At 49.2% G+C, this 25,478-nt stretch overlaps 1 protein-coding gene across 1 annotated transcript in view; it reads left to right on the top strand.

Moving 5' to 3' along the window:
• Window positions 1-12,346, top strand: part of LOC105564254 (RNA polymerase II degradation factor 1-like) — a 41,142-nt gene extending 28,796 nt beyond the window's left edge. The window contains exons 2-3 of the mRNA XM_012016497.1: window positions 10,063-10,209; window positions 11,232-12,346. Coding sequence (XP_011871887.1) covers window positions 10,063-10,209; window positions 11,232-11,794 — 710 coding nt within the window. The 3' untranslated portion in view covers window positions 11,795-12,346. The remainder of the gene's footprint in view (window positions 1-10,062; window positions 10,210-11,231) is intronic.
• Window positions 12,347-25,478: the final 13,132 nt, after the last annotated feature.

The following is a 25,478-nucleotide window of genomic DNA, read 5'->3' as shown; positions in this document are numbered from 1 at the left end:
TAAACGCGGCAAACAAAATCGCAGCGCGCACCGTTAAACGAACGAAGTAAAATACACGGCGGATGTTAATAGGATAAATTAGTTTATCCTACGAAAACATCCCCGCGAGATGAAACAGATCCGCCGCGATCACCATGTATCGCGCGATAGATTCGGCCTCGGGCGCGTTGCCGGGTCTATTCAAGACGCGGCGGATATTCCCGCGAATATCGCCGGATGCCACTACCCTCATTTTTGGATCGGATAAAAGAATAATACGCAAAAGCGAGAAAGCTTTCGACTTTACGACGGTTTATACCGTAGAGAAAGGGGACCGGTGGGGACAGGGGTGGCACGAGAAAGGGAAGAGCGGATAAGACGGCTGACCCTCTCGGGATGTTTCCACTCGCAAACTGGATTTCGATGACCGATCTCCATTTCCATATGGGTCGTAGCGAGCAGGAGGGTGGCGAGAGCCGCCGAGAAGTTGTCGCCGGGAAATTGATATTTGAACGAGGCCGCAGCCCCATCGACCGGTCGAGGAACTTTTGCTCGCGTCGATTGTGTCCTGGGCTCTCGCGTGGCCGGGATTCCGAATCGGCATCGGAGTCGATCGATCGATCACGCACGCGTGTCTTTCTCCTTGCCGATGTTACCACTTTATACCGTCGACTTGGATTCTTTTCGCTTCGCCGCGAATCGACGTCGAGGCGGCTGGAGCACGCGTCGTAATTCTTCTTTCGAGTTAGTTTCGAGCGGAGGGGAACCCTCTGAAATTAGCATTCGCACAGGATGCACGGTCTAACTACTACTATCGACGTTGCCTCCAACTATAATCGTCCGAGTGGGTACGGGCTAAGTGTAATATTATTCAACACACAGCTCACAGTATGGATATCGAGAGCCGTAGAGCGCAGATGCTGTCCGTCGGAGAAGAGCGCGCGAGCGCGCGTTGCTGGAGCGACCGCGGCTTTTCTAGTAGGTGCCTAAGAACCGTCCTGCACCCTCTCGTCACGGATAACGGGTGTTTCGGTTGGTTCTGGGGCCTCGAGAAACGCGTCCCGTGGAGATTACGAGCTCGTCCAGACGCTGGTCCGTCCGCCTTCATGAATTGTAATTACGCGTTTACCGTGTACGCGCGCACTGTCTTGCCCTTTTACGCAAATCGGATTTCTTCGAGGGGTAACAAGTCATAACCGTCGTCGTCGTTTCACGTCGGTCGCGAATATAGATAATTAACGGGCGACCGCGCCCAGATCAAGCGAGCGAGCGAGCGAGTCTGACGGACAAACGGAACAAAAAAATTGTCGCGCTGAGACGGAAAAATCGCCGGGTCCCATTAACGCCGATATCATTCGTTGTGGCCGAAGGGCGAACGCTCGGATAGAAACGCACGGGAAAGTAATTATAAAATTGCGATTTATTGCGCGCGAGGTGGAGTTGTCGCGAGAGAGAAAAAAAAGGTCGATCGCAGTAGCTGGTATTACCGCGGGAACGGGAATGGTGATCGATTTTAACGAACCCGAAGGCGAGCTATTATTAATTTTTCCGGAGTGGAAGCCGGTCATTCTTGGCGCAGCCTGGGGGCCACGAAGGAGAGCGAGTGCTGCAGGTGGCGAGAATGGTCAATATAACCGCAAAATGTAAATCATATTGCTATTCCCGGAGGGCCCCTCACTCTCCCTCTCTATCTCTCTCTCTCTCTCTCTCTCTTTCTCGGCTTGGGGTATTAAGCACAGTTCGGGTAAGACGCCCTGACTCTATATTAGTTTCCGCGGGTTCCTTGATTGGATTCGGCTATTACGTTTCCTGGCCCCGCACTGATTGTTTGCGTCCGGCAGACGCGATCCCGAAGCGTTATCCGCAATCGACCGCGACGATGTTTCATGTCATCGTTGATGTATAAACCATCAGAGACGTGCAAACTGTTCGGATACAAGTCGAATCGCATCGGGTGAGTTTTGGTTCGATTCAAATTTAAATATGTACGATTCGAAGCTGAATTATTCGACAATTTCCAATCTAATTTCAATGCGTACTATATGTTCCGTTATTCTTATAAAATCACATTTCTTCTTCTCATTAATGCAAAATAATACTCACGGAAAAAATTTCCAGATCCAGTGCCATTACACTTCACCGTATCATAAAATAGGATCGATGTGGCGCCAATCATATTTATTATAGAGAAATGAATACTTTAATCTTACTAGAGATGTCAAAACGCGCGCTTCGCGCGCGCAGTTTGTGGTTGAGCTTTATATATTTTTAAGAATTTCTATACACGAAAAGAAGTAATTGTATGCGCAACGTCAGTTTAAAATTAAAAGTAATTTATTACTCACTGATACGATTCGCAACAGCAGAGTTGTACATCAACTATATATGTTAAACTGCAAACATACAAATATGTTTGTATATGATTATTATAGGCGAATTGTGTAAAATCAAAATTATTGTACTAAATATACTTCATATTTTATATTTGAAAAAATAGGTATTTATAAAAATAATTATATATAGAATACTGAAAAAGTCTTTCTTTTAAATATAAACTCACAAAATTTTTTACGTATGGTTTTGTCTCTAACACTTATTCGAATCTTCGTCCGAATCATTTGAACAAATAAAATAAAAACATAGAACAGGTGCTTTATTTTGCACAAGTAACAAATAACATAAAAATGTAAGACACTCACCTCACCGATTTCTCCGCTGTTGCCCGATGCCTCCTGGGCCTCCTCCTCCTCTCAGATTTCCTTGTGGCACTTACATAACACTCACTCGCGAAAATCATCGATCGCACGAAATTTCGGACACTCCCGTACGCGATGTGAAATACCGCGAAACGCACGAAATAGTATTAACAAATATCGCGTGACTTTTGTCACGCAAATTGTCATACAAATTACTCAAACTAACAATTTGCATTTTTGATTCGGAAGAATAGGATAATGGACACTTTTGAATTGGCGATATAAAACGCAACGCGAGCGCCGGAGGCATAATCTGCGGTAAAGTAGTTATTAGTCCTTAACGAAACGATATTTTACAATCTTTGTCATTCAATAATGGCAACAGTTAATCGAGATCATTTACATAATGTAACGACGTGCAATAAACGATTTTCTGTACTTCCTGCCCATTCGAGTTGCGAAGAATGACAGAACGAATTACAGCGCGAACGCCGAAGTCGTACAAATTTCTCTCTTTTCCCGAAAATTCAACAAATTACGCGAAATCGATAGATAATTAAAAGCGCGGTGCGTAAACGAGATGTAACCGCGACAAAGTACCACGGTTTACATTAAAATTTTAGACGAGTTAGTCTCGTGAAATATGTATACGTTGATAAAGAGCCGTCGCCTCAACATGCAATTCGTTTCTCGTTACAAGTTGTAGAAACTTAATAATTAATCAAGGAACGTTACTTGTTACTGATAAAGGTGTACAATTCAATAGCGTTTTATCCCTGCATTCGTCGCGATCGAGTCTTGAAAACCGATAACACAAAAGGAAATGCTACGCACGGAGCGACTCTCGCCACTGCTTGCCGGCACGACGTTCGGCGAGCGAATGATATCGCGGCGACCTTCAGGTAACCATTGGCCCGCGTAACGTCGTACGATACCGCGCCGAGTGAAAAACAACAAAAAAACGTTGGAATTCGTTGTGCCGCCTACGAAGTTGAATATACTGTGTTACAGTTTTGCGTATCATTCTGCGGACTTATTGGTATTGATTAAATTAACGATTAATTCTGTGTTCAATCGAGACTGTTTCGAAACAAAAATCGTTGTTACTTAAATTCTTATTACCAAGATTAGTGATTTTACCTCAATAGTTAGTGTATACAAATGTATATTTCTAAATTGCAAATCTTTTTTCACAATGAATCTAAAAGAGAAGTAAAGCACACCGCGCTTCGAGAAAACTAATTAACATCGCGAAAAAGAGGCCTCAACTGTTCGATATTAACGATATTCGCGCTGGTAACATCTCTTTTTTAGAAAGGGAAATGAAAAATTCTAAAATCTAAAATCGTCTTTTGTCGAATATCGTGGTGCCAACTTCGTAAGATAGAGGAACACTTTGTTCTAAACGCAAGAATTTATAAACTTACATTTAAATAAGTTATTCTTGTCTCAATATAGTAAGTCAATCTTTTTTAATTCGATAGAGGAGAATAAGAATTATTGATTTTAATTAGATATCGTCTTATTTTTATACTAAATGAGGTTGCGAAAAATATAAATGTGTCAAGAACATTTTTGTCTCGGTAACAGAAATCCTTTCTGATGGTGTACGATCACGTTAGTAGGTATATTCCATGGATCCCATACTAAAGAGTATTGATAACCAAATTAATGATATTGTCTTATTTTAATTAATAGCTACGTATGTAATTGGATAACGTTATTGAATACAATTGTACATCACAGCCTTTTAATAATTCATCTATGATTTTTCACCTAATTGTTTTAATTACTAACGTTAAACACTGATTAAATATTTAAGTATGTTGAAACTAATTTATGTTACATATTATTTTCCCACGTCAAAATATTCTCGTATTATCTGCGTGTTAAAACTTAGTCTAATAATAATTATATTGTAAATTAAAAATTACGTTTCAACGATACGATTCGATTTATACTTCGACATAAAAAATTCGCACGTTTCTGTGAAAAATAACTTAAAATCTGCTCAAGAGCAATTTGCCTTCTTGTGGTCACAGAAAATTAGTACGTAGATTTTCGGGACGATTTGATGGTACAATTCGAGCCGAATAGATAAGTTTCTTTCAAGCGCGAATCCGCGTGGATATCTCGGAATAGATCAGCCGATGCCAGGGTGCTTCCATGGCCGAGGTTAAATAACTTCGGTACCGCATTCTCATACGGAACCCGGCGATTTCTGACCTATCCGCCACCGCGGAACTCGATATCGGCGATCGAGATCTATCGTGTCCTGTCGGGCGGGCGAGCGTTAAACACACGGTGAACTTCGGGAGAGGGAGTGAGAGGGAGAGTCACCAGCCAACGAGTCTTCGACGTGGGGAGTCCACGCCGAGAGCGGTCAGAGGATTTCTGAGCGAGCGCACAGTGGTAGCTGATGTATTTTGACGTGCCCGATGAGAGAGGCCGCTCTCTCTGTTGACTGCATTATCTAATGGACCACCCTCTCCGCCTTCGTTCCCCTTCTATTTCTCCCTGTCCCACCGTCTCTCTCGATCGCTCGTTCATCTCTCTCCCGTTTTCCCTTCGTCGCGGCCTTCCTGCCCGATGCACAACGACTCGGCGTTTCAGCTATCTGCGATCTACCGCATCGGGAGACGACCGTTCGACGAGTTGCATGCATCTCGGCTCTGATTTCATAATCGACCGCGAATTTCTTTCCTTTTCTGTTACGCGCCTTATGCAATTCATCGATGTCACCCGGCGCACGCATGCACGTACGCATGCGCGCGTGCGGTAGTCAGTCCCGGCGTGCCGAATTAACCGGAAAGTGCGAATAAAAAATTGTCGAGGCTCTTAGGAATATACAGGGATAGGTTCGATGTTCGACGATCTATCTCCAAAGGCACGAATGCGGGAATATCGGGTGACATACGCGTCGAGCTCCAAAGTATGCAATTACACGCGCTTGGGGATAATTAAGATCGCGCGAGATACATAAGAAGAGGATAGACGCGGATGATAACGATCGAATACCGCGACGTTTTTCCCCCGACGTTCGTCGGAATGCAAGAAAGAAGCCCACTGCGTTGAAATCCCGAGACGATATTGCCTCGATAGTTACCGGGTTACCAGCCCAGAGATCCGAGCGTGCTCGATTCGGTCGGGAAAGAAGTTACGCCGCAGTTACATCCAAGGCGAGGTAACGCGCAAAAAGCCCGAGTATCTCCGATGAGTACCGAGAGGAAGAAGGAAAGAGAGGGAGAGAGGAAGAGGGAGAGAGAGAGAGAGAGGCCGTGGAACGGCAGAGTTTTTCGCGACCGGCAAAGTATTGTCCGTCGTCGTAATCTCGCGTCTCGTCGAATCTCGAGAGCGAGATCGTGCGACCGTGACTCTGGAATCATCCCTAAGACCTTAGACCCCCGCGCAGCAACGTCCGCGCCCAGCCATCACCAACACCGTTCCGCGACCCGTGCAATCTCTCTCTCTCTCTCTGGTATCCGCTAACATGAAATTACCACAGTTCCTCCTCAATCTACGAGTACCCTTCGAGTGACGCACCACGTCGGTGTTTTCTGTCGAGTTTGCGCGGCGGTCACGGACGAGCTCTATTAGACACAACGATCCCTGTCGCCGAAAGAGCAACGCGGATTCGGCATTCACGATGATGCCTCTCCTTCGTGCCACGATGGCGGCACGGGGGAAAAAAATTAGAAAAAAATGTGTAACGCGTATCCGTGTGTAAAAGAATACTCCCGGCTGGGCTGTGTTTAAGAAAAATCGGGACAATGTAGTCAACCGCATAAAGGGATCCTGTCTGAGTTTACAAGCATGGGGATCGGCACGAGGCCCTCACGCGATTGCCTAACAAAGTATCACGGAAGAAAAAAGGCTCGTCCTTCGTCGCGAGCCAGCAGGAGAGACGCAGATCTGGCGGATACATTCCTCGTCCCGGCCTGGGCACCGTGGACGACGTCGCCGGGTCCTTGGAGCGAGCAGCCCCATTCGGGGCAATTCTTTGCCGTTTCGCGTGTATCCTTAGTATGCAACGTATGCAGTCGGTTGTTACCGAAGGAGTGGTTTGCTGAGCGGCCAATGGCGAGTGCTCGAGCTAATTCTAGGGTGCCGCCGCCGCGCCATCTTTGCATCATAATGCTGTCCCCCCGTGCCCCGGCGCTCACTCGCTCTCTCTCCCCCCGATTCCTCCTCACCGCCCCTCCCGTCACTGCGAGAAGTCTGCCCCCTTCTTCCTCCCTGCTGCTGCCGTCCCGCAACCTCGCTTGCCTCTGCCCTCCTCGTCCTCCTGTCCTCCCCCACCCTCTCCCACTTTCTCTCCACCCTTGTTTCGTTTCGCGTAGGAAAGAAGGAGAGGAAGAGAGGGCGAAGGAGACGAAACATCAGGTGAAAGAGAAAGAGAGAAAGAGCGAAAGAAAAGGAACGAAGAGAAACGTCTCGGAGGCGCGTTATGCCAAAGTGGATAAGGAGAAGAGTGCACGAGAGGGAAACGGAGAGGTATAGAAGGAAAAGGAGGGGCACACGGCCATGGCGAAGAGGTAGAGGGGACGAAGGGGTTGTCTGCGCCTTGTCTGCCGGGAATCAATCACGTATCAGTGATGCTCAACCAGTGGCCACCTGCGAGACACGATCGATAGGATCGCGATACCCACTTACGATGGCTCATCGATGGTATCCGCTGTTGCTTCGAACCATAGAGTCACGACGGATCCGTGGACGTTCAATTTCGATCTCGAGTCCGAGCGACGAGCAGGACGATACTTCCGCGACGTTTATTCGCGCGCACATGTACGCGTACACACGCGCGCACGCGCGCGCGCAGCGAGATTTGAGAGAAAAATGCTTGATATTCTCGCGATGCCGGTGTGTGGCCGAATGAGAAATGCATTTGCATCTAAAGTGGATGGATGCCTTTGCACGGCCTCACGACGATTTACTTCCACGGCGGCGGCAATACGATCCTCTGATTACCGTTCCAGAAATGACGCGCGAGCGGAGGGCGATTAAAGCCGCGTGCCCTAATCTCCATGCTGCACCGGCGCGAGAGCGAAGGGAAGGTATGTCGTCGTACCCGAGTACGCCCACGGCGACGTGGTACCTACGCCTCGCGCTACCGTTTTACCTGTCAGGGTAGGGTAACGTTAAGTCGAGAGAACGCGAGTAGGAGCTACTGTCTTCCGCCGAGCCTATCACCCCGAAGAATCGCGACAGATCTATTTCGGTACGTTAACCGATTACACCGGGATCTTGACGAGTGCATATTTCAGCACGGCGCAACGTGCATAGATCATCGATGTCGAAAAAGAAGGTGGCGATTAGTGTTATTTTTTTTTCTTTTAACAAAAACCTTCGATACTTTGAGGAAGCGTGCGTTCGCGACATCGTGTTGTTTTCGACGGCATCTCGGGAGAGGATCGAAGGAATGGAATCGAGGAGGCATAATCGATCGAACCCTAATCTTTTTGCCCCGAGGTACCTTTTCGCGGGATTCGAATGGACGCAAGAACCGGTCAATGATTTCTCGTCGGGCGCGGACGCGCCACGCCGCGCCGTGCCAACCCGGCGCAACGAGAAACGATCAAGGCAGAATCGTCGCCGAACAAAGCCGGAGTCCGCGAGAGAGATCGAGCCAAAAGTGTCGAGAGCCGAGATGCGCCCGGGAGAGGATACAATGGCCGGACGCGCCGGTTCACAATGACGGAAAATAATTAAAGCGGGCAGGGGGAGAGAGCGCGTTCAAAGACGCCGACGCGAGGGTCTCGACCGATCAAACCGATCGGTCTGTATGCCGTATCTGAGCGAACCTACGTGCACACCCGTTACCGTGGCGAATTCGCGCCCTCCTACACGTGTATCTAATGTTGCGCGCGCGCACGTGTGTGTGTGTGCGTGCGTGAGTGTCCGACGCAAATCTGTGTGCGCGCATCACGGTGGATTGATTTCGTGTACGTCTGCACTGGCGACAAAGAACGGGACGTTGGAATCCGGAAAAGAAGTCTGAAAGTACGGCGATCAAGACCAGAATGAATGGTCTGACACGAAAGAGCGAACAAGCCTACCTGCATTGTCGTAATATTTGTGGTCGACAACAAGTTGCCGTGGAATGCTTCGTGACACAATTTTTAAATAAGCACGAGGAGAAACTTTGCGCTAGTCTGAGCCTTGATCGGATCATGTTCTACGTTCTGAATTTATTCTCTAAAACTAAACTTGCTTTGAAGGCATAAAGTGTATTATATTACACGGCCATTTTTTTAGAGATTTTTTAGAGATGCGCGAATCAAGAATTTTTTCTGTGTCAAATCGAATCGAATTTCTTTTTTAGAATCTAACTGAATTGACCAAATTTCACCACAATTGAAGCGAATGCAATTAAGTCGAACTCTGAAATATAATTTTTAATTAATAACATAATTATTATCATGGATTGAATTTAAACGTGTAGATAAGAGAATATTTTGATGTGGAAAAATAATACTGATTATATAACGTGAATTTGTTTCATAAGGCGAAAAATATATTCAGAGTCAACAAGATCATAGATAAATTATTAAAATACCCTAATATAATATCCAATAACGTTTTATCTAATTATTTACCCAGTAATTAAAATAGTATAGTTCATTTTATTATTAATATTCTTTGGTTTCGATCCAAAGGTAAGAATTAATTATACGATTCATATTCAAACCATCTTGGATTCGAAATTTTCGAATAGTTCAGATTCAAATCATAAAAATTCAAATTCGAACTGAATCTCATCCGGTCCGATTCGAAACCATTCGTTTGCACTTTTTTAATATTTTTCTTACGAGTTTTATCACCGAGTGCCTACTTATTTTTCTAAACGACGAGCGAAATACCGTCAGCAAAGTAAATACAAAACCTGCAGGAAAGAATAACTTTTTACCCTTCCCCTTATCGAACCTTTTATACGCACCTGTGCACATATTCACATTAGCTCAATACTCGTATATTATGCAAACGCGGGAGTCCGATGCAACTCCCTGTATCTTTTTAGTGGCGTGACTCACTGTGAGAAATCGATAAACGATTCGTCTCGGGCGTTCGACTCGACCGGCTACCGTCGGATCCGCGCACGGTAGCTGACGAGACGATCGGACCCCCGCTTAGACGTGTACTTTGAGTTTTGGGGCCCGCCGCGCTCGGTGTGAAGCCCCCCGCTGTAGAATGATACGCCAGGATAATTCCATCGGACTTTGACCACGCCGGGGTTCCGCCACCTGGGGGACGGAGATGGTCAGCGTGAATTTGACACGTATTCCCATTGAGCCGCGCTCCGAAAGGCGTCGGCATTCGCGAAACGTATAGCGTCTTACAAATAATTTGTATCAGTCATATTACGAGTGATCGTTATTCTTTGTTACAGTGGTCTACCAGAAGCGGTTAAAGAAGGAACGGAGAGCGAGGAAACGGCTGCAGGAGCAGCTGGACTTGGAGGTGAAGAGGCGCACACAACTGGAGGAGGCCCTCAAAGCCACGGGCGCGTCCTCGGAGCAAGTCAGAGCGATTACCGGTACGTGCGAATCGTCCTCTCCGCGAATAAGTTTTTACACCGACCAATTTCTATCATCGAGATCGGAAAAGTATCATTCACCTAAGAAGCTTATACCCAAGAGCTTAAAGAGAAATACTTAAAACGCTCTGTTCTCGCGCCGAAAACTCGGCTAATATCCGCTCTGCGCCGCGTCCGCTGGGAAAAGAAAAAACGCCCTACGATTTTTATCGCGTAGATTAGATGCGAGAGGCGCGGACTATCGCTGCAAATGGACGGGTTTTCTTAGGATTTCGCGAGCTCGTCGTCAGTCTTTCCGTTAAGAGCCCCGGGGCCAGCGGTGATCTCGGAATAAATTAATTAATACGCCGAGGCAGAGCAAACAGCCTGACACCCGGCAGAATATGATTCCTTACTTATCCCCCTGCCGGCGGTGCAATCCCTCTCCGTCGTCGGCTGGCTGATGGCAGCCTGTTTCCCCCTGTTACCTCCCCTCCCCCGGCGCTCCAGCACCTTGACTAGGCACCGCGCGTCTCGCCCCATGATCCTCCAGCAAGTAGAAGTAGCAGCAACAAGCGGCACACCACCCTTCTTCCTGTCACTACCAAAACTCAAACGCGAAACCCTTTAAGTGAAATCTCTTATTCCGATATAATGTTACGTCCTGGTTCCTTCGCCTCTCGCCTCCCCGCCGTCTCTTCCACCTCATCGTTTTCGCGTTACCTCCCCCGGTTGCTACCGCCACCGTCGCCTCCGTTCGTCGCCGTCGCCGCCGTTGCCGCCGCCGCCGCCGCTGCCGCCGCCGCCGCTGCTGTTGCTGCTGCCGTCACTGGTACCGCTGATTAATCCTGTCAAATCCAGAGAGTCGCGATACTAATTTCAAATCAAAAGGCACGCCACTCCGCCACTTGGGCGCCGACGGGGTGAGTCGCGAGACGGTCACGGTCCTACACACACGGGGAAAGATTTAGAGACGGAGACGAGTTCTTTTTTTTTTTTTAATATCGCGATAATCGGGCGATTGCTATCTTTCTATGACACAGAGAACGTAACGGCGGAGGCGCGCACGAGTTCGGAGCCGCCGGAGGCTAGCCCGGTACATTCTCAGTCGCAGCAGCAATCGTCGCAGCAACAACCGCCGCAGCAACCCCTTCAGCAGCAACAGGCAGCGGCCCAGCAGTATCGGGAGGCGCAAGTGCCGCGCCCTTCCCAGCAACCGTCGACGCCGGAGAAACCCGCATGGGGATACGGGCTGGATCTCATCGGTAGCCAGGCGTCGGCCTTCTGGCAAAACTACCAAGGTCAGTTCTCCCAACGGCACGCTACTTCACCCTCGTCGTACCCCGTTACGTTCGGTTTCGCCGTCGATTCACGGTTCCCACGGTGCTCCCACGGTACTGCGCGCGGAAAAATAAACAGGGAGTACTTAAGCCACTTATCGTTAACGGAGGATCGCGATAGCCGTGTCGTTCCCGCCTCCGCTTCTTCCTTCTTCCCGATATCTCGAAACATCCCGGCCGTGTCCCAATACGTCGTGTTGCCTTCGCGTCTCACTGTCGAATTACCTCAGCGAAATATTCCAAAAGGAAACGAAAGACCCGCCTGACGGGAGAGAATCGAATCGCCCAGGAAAGCTAGTCTGCTATCTACATTGTAAAGTTTACGGTAATTCGAGAAAGTAGCAGTCGCGTGTTAGAGACTTGTGGCCGAGGGAGCACGGGAAGGGGGAAGGACGATCCGAAGATCCAGGCCCAGACCCAGCGGCGGGATCCGCTAATTCGGATAATCGCATTCCCGTATTAGGATCCACTCAATTTTTCTGATCTTCCGGCCGAGTGCTTTCGATCCTCGATTACCCTGACAAAAAAAGTGCAAGAGAGAGAGAGAGAGAGAGCGAGGGAGAGAGAAGAAAAGAGAGGAGATTGACCCCGAGGGCGAGAGAGACGGCGGTGCGGACGGTGGTAGTATGTCGTGGTGGTATCGTGCAAAGTAAATTATTCGAAAGATCTCGAGCGAGAGCAATCACGCCGCCGGCAATAACAACCCCGTGCACGAAGAGGGTAGGAGGAGGAGGAGAGAAAGAGAGAGTGGGATGGAGAGGGGGGGGGAGGAACCGAGCTGGTCCTGACGAGGAAACACGAGGTATTTGAATAGGGTCCCGCAGCCACCCGGGCATCATGATGCGGAATCCATTTGCAATAAACAACGGAGATTTAGACGGGGGTGATGCGGGAGAGGAGAGACAACGAGACGAGTCAAGCGGTAGCGTCAAAATGGGAAGAGGGGATGGGAGGGGTGACCATCGAGAGAGGTGGTTCGACGTAACGTCGTCTGAGGTGGATACTTACGCCACTGAGGGGACCTCGGGGGCCGCCGCTGCCGCCGCCGCCGCCGCGTCTTCGAGTCATGCATTCTATACGAGCGATGGCGCTCATTCATGTCACATCGTCATCGAAGGAACCACGTTTCTCGTCGGGTCCAAGTTTCGTCCGTGACCGACGTATCTTCCAGCCGCGAGCCGAAGATCCCAAGTGCCGATCCGAGCGTCAAAAAGGAAATACGTGTATTAATTCTGCAATGAAATGTTTAGCTCGATTATCTCCTCTAAAGTTCATTCTTTGCCGGCGCCTTCGGCCCTCCTAAATCCCGACCGCCTAGCCGCGGCTGTTAAACCCCCTTCGTGGGAGAGGCACTTGGTGTTAACAGCGGCCGCGTCGCATCCCCGACCTTCCCAAACGCGATCGTGTGTTCTCGCGTGGCTCGCTCACATGAGCGCCACTGGCTGTAATGCAGAGTTTATGCACATCTCTCGCAAGTAAGGAAGGAGCCGTAATTTCCCCGGCGGCCAACGCGGCTCTCGGTGGCGTTACCTGTCCTCCCTTCCTTCTTCCACTCGCGTCGTTCCCTCCGCGCTTCCCTTAAACCTCCTCCAGCCCCCTGCGCTGCCACTCCCCCCCCCCCTCTCACGTCGCGTTGCGCTCTTCCTTTCTCTCTCTCTCTCTCGCGCGCGCGTGCATGTACGTACGTACGGCGTGGTGTACGTGTACAAGTATGCACGACGCGCGATTCCTCCACGTCGTCCACCATCCGCAGAGTACGACGAAGCACTCCGCCACGCTTTAATATTCAGACTATATGCAATAATTTCGCAGCAACCATAACCCCCTTCCTCCTACCCGTGCCCCTGTCCTACCTCCCTCTTGATTTCGCAGCACTCTTGCTTTCTCCGTCTTTCTCTCCCCCCCCCCTCCCCTTCCCCGCCGCTCTCACTCGCTCGGTCTCGCTCTTTCTCCATCTTCCTCTTCCTCCACCTCAAACCACCATCTTCGCTTCGCCGTCTCTATCGTTTATTCCTTCCCCCGTATTCTCCCTCGCCTAACTCCGCTGTTTCTTTCCCCTTCCTGTCCCGACCGTGTTTCTTCCACCGCACGAAGAGACGTGGCACGTACGAACACACCCACACCGAGACTTTGCGAGATTGCTCTACGGCGTGGTGCACTGTACCTCCATCTTCCACCCTGCGACCGCAATCACTCTAAATCGCCGCGCGGGCATTAATATTTGATGGACGAAGTCCTCGGGAATTATTCGAAATGGGAATAATCGCGATCGAGGCATCGAGGCGCGCCGATATCATTTTTCATCGATGTCCCGTGAGATCAGCATCAGCATACGGCTACGGCTTTAACGTCGTTAAACGCTAAACCCTTTTAGTCTTTACACGCCGCGCTCGGGTGCTTCCACGAATGAATTAACCTTGAATACCGTGCGGTCTACAAACTGAAAAAGGGAGAAAAATGAAAGTCAAACGTTGTCGAGAAGTAAAAAGTTTTAAGCTTCAGTCCCGCAAATCAAGCGTATCGCCTCGGGAGGAAAAATGACGACGACGACGGCGAACGGGCTCTGTTGGACGCGCGCGCGCGTCGGATTATTTCCAGCTTTTCAGCCGCCCACGCGGCCGAGAAAATGCGAGCGTCGCACCTGCATGCGTACACGTGCGTAGACCATTACGCGGAAAGACAATAACCCCGCGGAAGAGTGATAAAGCGTGACGCGTGTGTACGGGCGATATAAAGGCCGAAGGAAGCCGACGCGCCGACGTGGGCGGCGGAGGTAGGGCGGAGGAAAACATCCCCCGCCCTGAATATATCCACGGGGCACGACGACGTGCTTTTCCGGCGAACAAGCCGGGACAGAAATCGGACGGGGAAGAAAGGATGCGGGAAGAGGGGGGGAGGAGGAGGAGGAGGATAGAGTGCGGGCAACAGAAAGGTAGAGTTTCGATCTGAACGCGATGGTAGCTCGCGTGGTTGCAAGCTGACGGTGAGGTAGGTGTTGTCAGGAATATTGGGGTTGTTCCAAGACCTTCCCCGCGCGGCGATCACAGCTTGGTCGGGGCGTTTTCTTACGTGTCCTGAAGAATGACTGATAACTAATCTCGAATGACGATATCTCGGGGACGTGTAAGATAGTTTTTTTTGTTGCTGCAACGCGTGGCTTGAATGATAAGATAAAAAGAGGATGCGGCCCCTTTCAAGTTAACTGTTCACACAATTGTTAATGATCACGTACGGTTCGTTTGGCCAATGTCGTTACGTTAGTAAGGTATTAGTTAAAAAAAATGACTGCACTTTTTGGTTGAAGAGCGCAAAGCCAATTGAAGTTGCGTTGTTAATTGTTAAACGCAAGTAAAGATTGAACTGTTCAATCTGATATCCCGTCCAACACACATCTCTCGATACCTTTACATGTGTTTAACAATTAACAACGCAACTTCAATTGACTTTGCGCTCTTCAACCAAAGAGTGCAATCATTTTTTTACTAATATCTTACTAACGTAACATTGGCCAAACGAACGATATGAGGTCATTAACAATTGCGTGAACAGATTACTTGAAAAGGGTCCAAATCTGAGATCGAAATGTCGTTTTTTTTTAGATCAAAAGAGGAATTGAATAATGGCCAATATTATTTTCGGAGGCTATTAAGTCTACTATGAGTACACATGGGAGAGAGAGAGAGAGAGAGAGAAGTCTGCCCTCGACTTATGATTTTGCGCCGCCGCGGGCGCCGATTGGGAAGGCGCGCGGATTGCGAGGGGATTAAATTCGTTACTGGAGAGCTTCGACGCGAATGGCATACGGAAGAGACAGATTTTTACGCGGGCGAGAGAAAGAACAATTACCAAGCGGGACTCATCGATCGTCCTGGATATCGACTACTCCTTTTATTTTTAAACAATATTGACGACGTCGCTGAGGCTTGCTTCATCAAACAAGTTCGAGTCGAGTTAGCAGCGCGTTTGTGTCCTCCCGAGCGGATTTTGAGACACTGACATCTTACAATTTAACAGCTAACGAAAGTTTGAAAATCTAAAATTCACGCGATTCGAAAGCGAGGGAGAGGGAGAGAGAGAGAGAGAGAGAGGGCCGGGCACCTCAGATTCATCCTCGTTTCTCTTCTCCTGCATCCTCTCGCCTCCCAGTTGTTCTGCTTTTTGTGTCTCCGCGCTGCTCCATGCAGCTCCTTGATTCATACAATTTCATGGTCGGCTTGGCGCTCAAGCGCCTATCCCCACCCCTATTCGCATCTTCCGTTCACCCCCTCCTGCCCATATCTCGCTTTCCGGCCCTCCGCTTTCCGTCCGCTGCTGCCTTTCGAACCTCGTCTGCTTTACATAAAGATCAGAGCATTAAAAACGCGATGGTACACGAAATCAACCCTCTAGATGCTTCCTCTTTGCCCTCGTCCCGCGCCCTACATCCCTTTTTGCTCGCGAACGTCACTAACCCTCGGCTCCTCGAGATGCTCGAGTGAGCAAGAGCATTCAGCCAATTACCGTCGTTTCGATGTGATACTTAAATTGCTTTTTTCGCCGTTCGCGCAAGAACGAAACATGTCGAGTGCACTCATCACGTTGACGATTATATCTGATATCCGGCGCCGCCGCGGCAAATCCGGTTAAATCCCAAGGCCGCCGTTCTCCCGGCAGCCTCGCGGAGGAAGCTCCTCGGCTGTGTAATCGCAAAAAACTGCCGTGGAATAAGGAGCGCGAGCGTCTGGCGCGAGAGTGCTTATCAATCGCGAGTTATTGGTCTTCTTCGTGGAATCCATCTCGTCGAGCCGGGTTTTAAGGGGAATATAATAATGAAGTTGGCGTACGAGAGCGAACGTGTATCCTCGATCCCGGGCGAACAATGCGCGCGAGTTTTTCCAGTTCTTGCGAGACCCCGGGAGTTGCGACCGTGCCTTCCCTCGCATTCTCGCCCCGTCCTCGGTTTCGATTCGGTTCGTTTTCTTCTTCTACCCGTGAGGCAAGGTGGCCTCTCCTCGCGGCCCCGGCATTGTGCCGGAGTTAATTACGTGCGGATAAATGCGGAGTCATAGAGGGGCGAACCACCGGGGCCCCTCTTCTTTTTCAGCGGACGTCTTTTTTAGGGGGCCCCTCGCCTCGCGCCGCGCCGCCACCCCCTCCGAAAAGCCAGGGCGATATGGCGCGCGATGCGACGGCATACAATACCAACCGTTTAGGGCCCCGGCGAGGGCCCCGTACGGCGGCCACGGCCTGAAATTGTTTTCATTGTCCGGACGATTTGTCAGGGTGTGTAAGACGGTAGCGAAACTATTAGCGGCTCATTCTTCTTCGACTCTCGAGATGCGCCGTCCGCAGAATTCCACGGGATCGAGCGACGAGCTCTCTTCTTTCTTCATTCGATACGCTACGCACGCAACGATATCCGCGAGAAATCGCGAATCTGGATTTCCAAGTCGTCGTCGTTGTGCACATCACTTTCTTACGCCGGACGGATCGCCGGACAATATGACGGTGGCGAATGTCTACCGAGATTATTAGAATGGGAAAAAACGGGAGAATTCCCCCCCCCCGCCCCCCCAAAAAAACGAGTACGCGCGCAATCAATCAAATCGCTTTTTCGTGCTCTTTATCTCGGCTCGGTGCAACAAAAGGGTGTATCCTCGGCCGTTCCGAATGAGAGGCAAGAAAGTTTCCTTAAATCGGCCCTTCGCCCCGAGGCTCGCCCTCCCTTTCCCGCCCGCCCGCCCTCACCCCGCCTCGCCGTGAGACTCGCCGAGCGAGCGAGAGCGGGCGGCGTTATATCTGGAGCAGTTAAATTGTCATTTGGATATCAAAGGGACGCGACACCCCGCGCGCGGATAAGGGCGCGAGAGGTAATTTGGCTCAGCGAAACGCAAACATTGCTCTCCGTGTGCCCCAAAGTCGTGGAATATAACGGCCCTGACGAACGCACGAATTCACACCCACGTGCCACGAAACAGCCCTCAGCTATTGTTGCTCAAAGCATAATGGAATCTCGGCCCCGCCGTCTCTAGCCCCGACGATAAAGATGGAGCGAGATAGAGCGGGGGAGAAGGGAGAGCGCGGGACAGAGAGCACTGTCGATGCCGACTCCTCTCGCACGTCCGCGCGCACGCCGGTTAACCGGGACTTAATGGCCTCGCAATTGGATTTTACCATTGCTCTTTGCTCAAGGAGGCGCCATTTCACGCTTACCGATCCAGACCCCGCGTCCCTTCGTCGCGCCCGCTGCGCGACGCTCGTCACTATTCTTCCGCTTAATTTTCCGCTTATGCGATTTTCATTTGCATAGATATTTTCGACAGACACTCTGGGAACAAAAAAGGGGCAGCGACCCATTTTGGGGCCCACAAATTGGCAATCGAATTATTTGGATTGTTCGTAACACTCTAATCTTTTACGAATTTTACCCCGCGTGTCTAAAAATCGCAACTAGCTATTCCATCTATGTCCAAGATTTTTAAGCAATACTAATCGATTCTCTCAATTAGTTCTGTCGATACTCGATAACGCAAACATAATTTTCACTTAGGAGGCGCTAATCGAAAAGTTAAGTTGCTTAACTACAAAAAGAAACGGTGAAAAAATTTTCCAGAATCCAGTTACGAACAATCCAAATAATTCGATTACTAATTGTGGGCCCCAAAATGGGTTGCTAACTGTCTTTTTTTTCCCAGAGCAGAGACGATCGGAAACGAAATTAAGAAATCCCTTTCCTCTTCGATCGCGAATCGACTGGATGCTATCGCGCCCGAGTTTTCAATTCGCCCATAGAGTCCAATTAATTAATCGTAAAATTGAAAAGTCTCAGTTTGTCTCGACACGACGTGTTCTTTCCCGAGGAAAACGGCATGATTTCGTGAACGGCGTCCGTTGCATAAATCGCTCGAAAGGGCAGGAGCGAGACGCGTGTGCCCGGTTAATTCGGCGCGATATCATTAAAGGGACATTTTCCAGTTTTCACCCTAATCCTTGCGAAATTCAGTGAGCAAACCCGCGGCCCTTTCACGCCTGCCTTCGTCCGTTATCCCGCCCGTCCCTTTTCCATCCCCCTTTTGCGCGCGGCTGACGGTAGCTGCCGGTTTTGCACTAATTACCGCTTCGTTTCATCCTTCGCGCGCGTGGTTCACGCCTCGTCGAATCCGCGCGTCGTTCCCGCCGTCCGTGCGCGTTGCGAGCCGACGGACTTCTCTCCTCGAGGCGATTCCTTCAACGCTGTCGAGGCAGCGGAGCGCGTTATCCGAACGCCGATATTAATCTTAAGCCGAGAACGCTAGTGAGACTACATTATGCGCGTTGATTACATAGCGGAACAGTATTGTATTATGTAGGCTATATTATAAATGCCATATTATAAATGCTTTGCCACACACACACACATACAACACATGCGCACACACTCACACACAGCCTGTCGTTTTGTTGCTCGGTTGTCTGTCAATTTTGTATGCTTATTTTTTGTCGCAGAATCGCTGGTGCAGGAACTCGAGCTGGAGAGAAAATCGCGGCAGCACCAAGCGGCCGAGAGGGACCAAGTCAAGTCTCCTCTTCAAGGTGCGTTGAACAAAAGCACGGAATCGTTTTCCCGCGTGCATACCTCGTAGAATGTCAAATCAATTTTTATTTCGTTTACGCAGTTCGCTCGTTTCATTTTGCCGTCGCAATAATCGGCATCTTTTGTGGATACGGTAATATCTGCGCTCGCAATCTTGAAGCGTTTCCCTCTCAAGTAGCCGCATTCGGAGAGCGCGGTTTTCGTGCAGTGCGCGTAGAGCGATTTCTTGCTATACGGAATAAAGTTCGGATCTTTAATTAGAAACTCTTCAGGGGCGGTCGCGTCTCGAGGGAGGGTGGGCGAGGCGGCGGTTCTTGCAAAGGCGTCAGCGGCATAGCCCCGGCATATTCGAAACTTGGCCTCGCTCTCCTCCGTGGAAACTTGTCCGAAGGAAGTTTCCAACTCGCGCAAAAACTATATCCGTAGCGCGATTTCGATGCTCCAAGGCCCCGGCCGGCGTGACGTTGCACGTAAATAATCGTTTTTCGCCCGCCCGCCCACCCTCTCGGGGGCTCCCGAAAGGAATTAACAAGTCTGCTCTTAATTGGCAACGTCCTTGCAAAATCAACTCCTACATCTTGGCCCAGAGCTTTTTATCGACAGTTAATGTTACTCGCAAATCTATCGCAAGAAGAATGAAAGTGGCGAAGTAGCGTTTTCGTAAAAGCGCTCTGTATCAATTTTTGCTCTTCGGCAACGTATACGCAGCCGCTGACATGACTTCGCGTCATTTTGAAATCTGCAGTAGAGATGTGCAAGCTAATCCAATACGCATCGAATTGGAAGGGATACGGTTTGATTCGAATCTCATATAATAAAATCATATATTATTAGAGGAAAGTCCCCTATTATGAGATAGGATCCTAATATGGGATAGCGGGGTTTCCGCTAAATTAATAGGCATCGTCGGTTGATTCCACCATGAATTTATTGCCCGTGGACTGAAATTTGTTTAGTGGAAAATTCATTGTTAGATTGTGTAATCGTAGCGAGAAAAGATTTGTGATTGAACTTGGGTGTTGAAAATCTGCTGTCTCATATTAGAAACCTATCTCGTAATAAGGGACTTCTCTCTACCAATATATTTAGTAAATCGTAGCGTACGGTGATGTCGATACGTTCAATGGATGCATTCAGTACTACAACCGTTCACTAAGTAACTAAAGTAGCAACAAAATGTGGTTGGTTCTTACTGATTGGATCCAAATCGAAGCATATTGATAATAAGAGAAACTATATTATTTTACTTTAATTTACTAATATGTAATTGAATAATATTATTGGATACTGCGCTAGAATATTTTAATAGTTTTTCCGATGATCGTTCGTCTAATTGTTTCAATTACTGTGACATTAAATAAAGTATATTTTAATAAAGTATAATTTAATATGTTAAATATTTAAATATGTTTTTTTTAAATAAATTTATATTACACATATAATTAATATTATTTTTCCGCATCAAAATAATCTCTTACCTATATATGTTAAGATTAAATCTAATAATATATTGGTGGTTGAAAAAGTGTTTCGACGATTGGAATGGATTTAATTCGATTCGCTTCGATTCGGATAAAATTTTGTCGATTGGGTTCGAGGAAGAAAACAAAATTCGATTCGAATCGAAATCCCTTGTTTCGCACATTTCTAATCTATAGCTAGTTGTCGCCATAATTTCATATTACTTTACATTTATAGGACGACTAGATGATTTTACGATTCGTATTTATGTTTACTGTATCTAATGGCATATTGATTTCAAGCTCATTAAAAGCGTGTGAACGGAGTTAAAAATAATTTTGATCCGAGAATAAATTGGTTTGCGTTTTTTTTTGCATAAAATACAAAATTGAACTTTAAAATATGTGTTACTTCCCTCTCGTTTTCAAAATGTAAATACCTCGAGTGCAGCAATGGCTGCATGGAAATAAGAAATAAAACTAACACGAGACAGTAAGTTTTTGCAATTACACGCGGACTGTTGCAACGGGATGGATCGATTGCGCTGTCAGGACAAATGGTTCCGGCAATAATGGTTTATCTATGTGTAATTTAATTGACTGAATACCTCGCAAATAATCTAACCCAAGGACTGTCAAGCGACACAAAAATATATTTAGAGAAAATCCAAAGTTCAGGAGTCAAAAGTGCCCACGAAAATAGCGTATACAAAGTTAGAGGCAAACGTGCTGACACATTCTTTATTTGCAAGCCCCGTTGAATTCCTTTATTGTGTAAATTAACGTGCAAATTTCTTTTGGTATAATTGCAAACAACAAGCATGATATTATAAAACAAGTTTTTTAATTTTTATTTCAACGTCAGATCCTTGCGACCACCAGCTATAGATTTTTGTAAATTGCAGTCTCAACTCTAAGTCGCCCGTTAGCATTGCCAACTGCAAAAGTGTTGAGAAATGTAACGATTTAAAATAACATGCGATATTAAAACTCGTTCGAGTTTCCTTCTTTTTTTCCCCCCCACCTGTGCTCAGAACCGGCCACTGAGAAGGAACAAAATATTATTAAAACATGCATGTTGAATCGAATAAAATAACGCACTCCTGAGAGAGCCCAGGGCGGGCAGATTGAAGCGGCCCGGACGATAGTGGGCGCGGAGAGACGAGTAAACCGAATCACGCGGACTATTAACGTATAGTGATTTTCAATCATAAGCGACAGTTCGATAAAAAGTAGAGTGGCGGCTCGATCACAAAGGCCGCGCTAAGGCCGATGACTCGGCCGGACTCGTATTTACGAACGTGTGCGTACACGATAGGGTCCGACTCCCCTCCCCACTCCCTCTCGCCCTTTTTCTCGACTTGGTCCATCTCTTCATCCACCTCGCGCGTCCCTCCCGCGTTCATCTGCGTCTCGAGAGCCAACGATAATTAGTGAGCGGCGCCTTCTTCCCAACGAACGATCATCGAATGACCCAGCTGGTCCACCTTCGCCGTATCGCGCCGCAACGAAGGCACCTACCACCGAATCCTCCGAGCTCCATCCCGTAGCGGAATTACGCCCACGACCATTCATCTCCCGTATGCATCTTCATCCGCGAGACATCCGCTCCTCTCTCGCTATTCCCATTAAGAGTCGCGACACGCCTAACCGCTCACGCTACAACGGCGCTGTAAGATCTAAATTTAGCGCTCAATACTGCCTGCCTTGCTCTCATCCCGCGCCGTTGTTGTTGCGTACCACGTCCGTTAGGTAAAATTCATCGACAGCCGAACGATGTCGCGAGCACGGACCCCAGAGTGCACCTGCGATCGCTTCTGTTTCAGAGTCGCGGACGGGTTACTACAAGAACTCCGTTCTGTTCACGAGCGCGACCTAGAAGAGGCCGGACGACGGCAGGCGGGGGCAGCAGGTGGATCGTGCAGCGAGCAGCCGAAGCGAATGATCCGATCGGACGAAGTGGCGAGCGCAATTCGAGACCACGAGTGCGGGCTCGCGCAACGGCCGGGAACGGAATCGCGGGCTGACGATGATCGTCAGCCGCGGGAAGAGACGCACGGGCTCGACGAGGGAGAGCGAGAGCTCCGAGTGACGATCGCTCGCGCAAGTGTCCGCGGAGAGACTTGTGTACAGCTCGGCGAACACAGTGCGAACGCGCGAACGCCGGGGAGGCTCCACGGGAGTAATCTTGTCGTCAGGAGATTTTCGTAAGTTTCGGACAGTATATCACATACGCGAGCGAGCGAGCGAGCGCTCGATTTCGACGAACGAGCGAATGGGCGCGCGGCTATTCGCGCGTTTGTACAGGGCCGCGATCGGTCGCGTTTTCCGACACTCGTGTGGGGGGGGGCGGAGGGGGAGGGGAGAAAAGTGGGGCCCTCGAATCCGAGATCGGTCCGGTCGGGGTCCGCGACCGGGGACCGGCGGGCCGATCCGCACACATATCAACGACGCGATTATTCGCTCGATCTCCCGAGTCGCGTTCGCGCGGCGGTCGTGGGGGGGTCGCGTCGTTCGTTCGACGACGGCGGAACCCCCGGTAGGAGATGTTCTCTAAGTGTACGCAACCATCGATTACACCCGCGGCGGATGATGACCGAACATTGCGTAACTTTCGCGGTACCGATCGCGGGGGACGGTGGAGGTAATCGGGAGCGAGAGGGGAGAGATGGAGAGGCGGGCGAGCGAGGGATTGTGAGAGAGACATATTTCTAAAGACTGCTGGAGAGTGCGTGCGTGAGTGCATGCGTTCCTAGAGGTACCTATCTCCTAATTATCGAGCGAATTAATTAGATAATCGTTTTTAAGGGATTCCCCGGGCGATCGGGGCGCGCCACGCCGTCGTCGCGCGCATCGTGAGGCGCGCCGATTTCGAGTATTATTATCATTATTAATATTATTATTATATACGTCGCCGCGGCGGCGCGAGGCCGCATCCGGTCGCCCACTGCGAAACGAATGCCGAGTCGCGGGGCCCTCTCGAGCCGCGACCGGCCCGTTCGACATCCCGGAATCGGCGTCTTCGCTGGGCGCCGATCGTTGCGTCTCGATGTCGCGCGACGATCTCTCGAGAGTGCAGTCTTCTCGCGGCGCCGAGAAACGCGCCGATTTTTTTTTTTTCTTACAAAATGCGCGTGAGAGCGCGAAAATTTACGAGCGAGTCTCGTCTGGACTCGACGAGAACGAGATTAGAGCCGCGACTCGAGTGCTGTATCATAGAAAAATGAGAGAGAGAGAGAGAGAGAGAGAGAAGAGAGAGAGAGAGAGGGGGGGGGGGAGAAAGGGAGGGAGAGAAAGGGGTAAGAATGACGCGATGAAAAAATGAGCGCGTGAATAAGAGAAAGAGCGAATGACAGATGCAGAGAAAGAGGGAAAGGGGGCAAGAAAGACAGAAAGAGAGAGAGATAGAAACCGAGAGCAAAAGTGATAGAAATGAGTGTTACGAGTGCATGCGTGCGTGCGTGCGTAGGTGTGCGTGTGTGCGTGGTAAACACAGAAACAACGGAGGATTCTCTCCTAGCGTCTTAAATCGTAACACCTTATTTATATAAATAACTTAGTTACTACCGAAAACAAGTAAGTCTAATCCATATTGCGTGTGTCCCGCGTTTGCGTTGACCGCCCGACAGTCCGGCGAAATATCTCTTGGCGCGAGGACCCGACGGGAGGGAGAGAGGACAAGAGGAAACGGTGTAGTAAGGACACTTGGACGCGCGTCTCCCGCGAGACACGCGTGCGCGCCGAGCCGCAGAGCGAGGAAGGCGCCAAGGATATTTCCCCGGGGACGGTCCCCGTATTTAAGATCCATGTACAAAGTCTTTTGCCGTAAGGTTCTTGTGTTGTAAAGTTCACATAATCATAGTGTCTAGTATCGTACCAGCTAAAGCCCGTTAAGACGATGCTAAACGTAGAGAAACGAAAATTTAACCACCGATAGCTGATCCGTATTTGCCATCGCCGCTACCGATTGACAAGAGGGTAAGGAGGGTGGGCGTGGGCCGAGAGGGTTGACACGAAGGGCGCTCAGGTAACGTTTTTCACGATTGAGAACCGTAGGGATGATACTCTAATTGGTAACGCCGATCGCAAGGAGGACTTTAGCCGCGACGCCAAATAGTACAAATTAAATCTCGAGGACAGAGAAGGAGTTGACCGATCGAACCGATTTCTCACTGCGGGACAAGCAACATTGACGGCTATCGATCACGCGCATACTTTCACCGTGGATGAGATCCGAGAAGAATAGCGATTGTATTTCGAATCGTTCAGTTTCCGGTGTAACAAAATGAATGTCCAACCGATCTCGCCGAACGTGCGGCACGCGCGGTTCTCGATCGAGAAAAACGATACCCGGGCTGATGGGGCTTGGAGGTGACATGGGGTGCGCGTGGAGGAGAAGTGCAAGATGTTTGCGGAGCGGAGTTGGGAATGTGGAGGAAGGGGGAGACTTTGTCGTCGCCACACTGCGAGTCACGGCGACGGTGACTAGTGACGCCGATTTCGCGACCGGACTTATACAATCTAGTATCGAGGCAAGAAGTGTATTCATTGTAATTCAGCATTATTACCTATAAATAAATAGTTGTTATTGTAAGTCGGGTTTCTTTCATTCACCATGCGATCCCTTCCTCGGCGTCTCAGAAGACGTCCTCTGTCCGCCCGATTCTGATTACGGGGCGCAATTTCAGCCTCTCGCGTTACACTCGTTTGCTCGAGAGCCCGTCCCGAGAAACACAAGGTGTTTCGCTCTCCTAACTCTTTATACCTGATGAAAGAATTTCCCGTCGTTAATGGATCAGACTCTCACTCCGTTTTTCAGCTCGTCGAAGCGCGTAAAGCGTACACGTGTTTCCCACTTCGTACGCATGTCAGATCTTTTCTAGGGAATAGACAAATTGCAGGCCTTTAAAGATGACGACAAGAACGGCGCGATAAGGC

Source organism: Vollenhovia emeryi, unplaced genomic scaffold (assembly GCF_000949405.1).
Source record: "Vollenhovia emeryi isolate VEMERY1.0 unplaced genomic scaffold, V.emery_V1.0 DF939167.1, whole genome shotgun sequence".
In the NCBI taxonomy this organism is placed as follows: Eukaryota; Metazoa; Arthropoda; class Insecta; order Hymenoptera; family Formicidae; genus Vollenhovia; species Vollenhovia emeryi.
The sequence above is the reverse complement of the archived record's forward strand: the minus strand, read 5'-3'. Positions and strand labels throughout refer to the sequence as shown.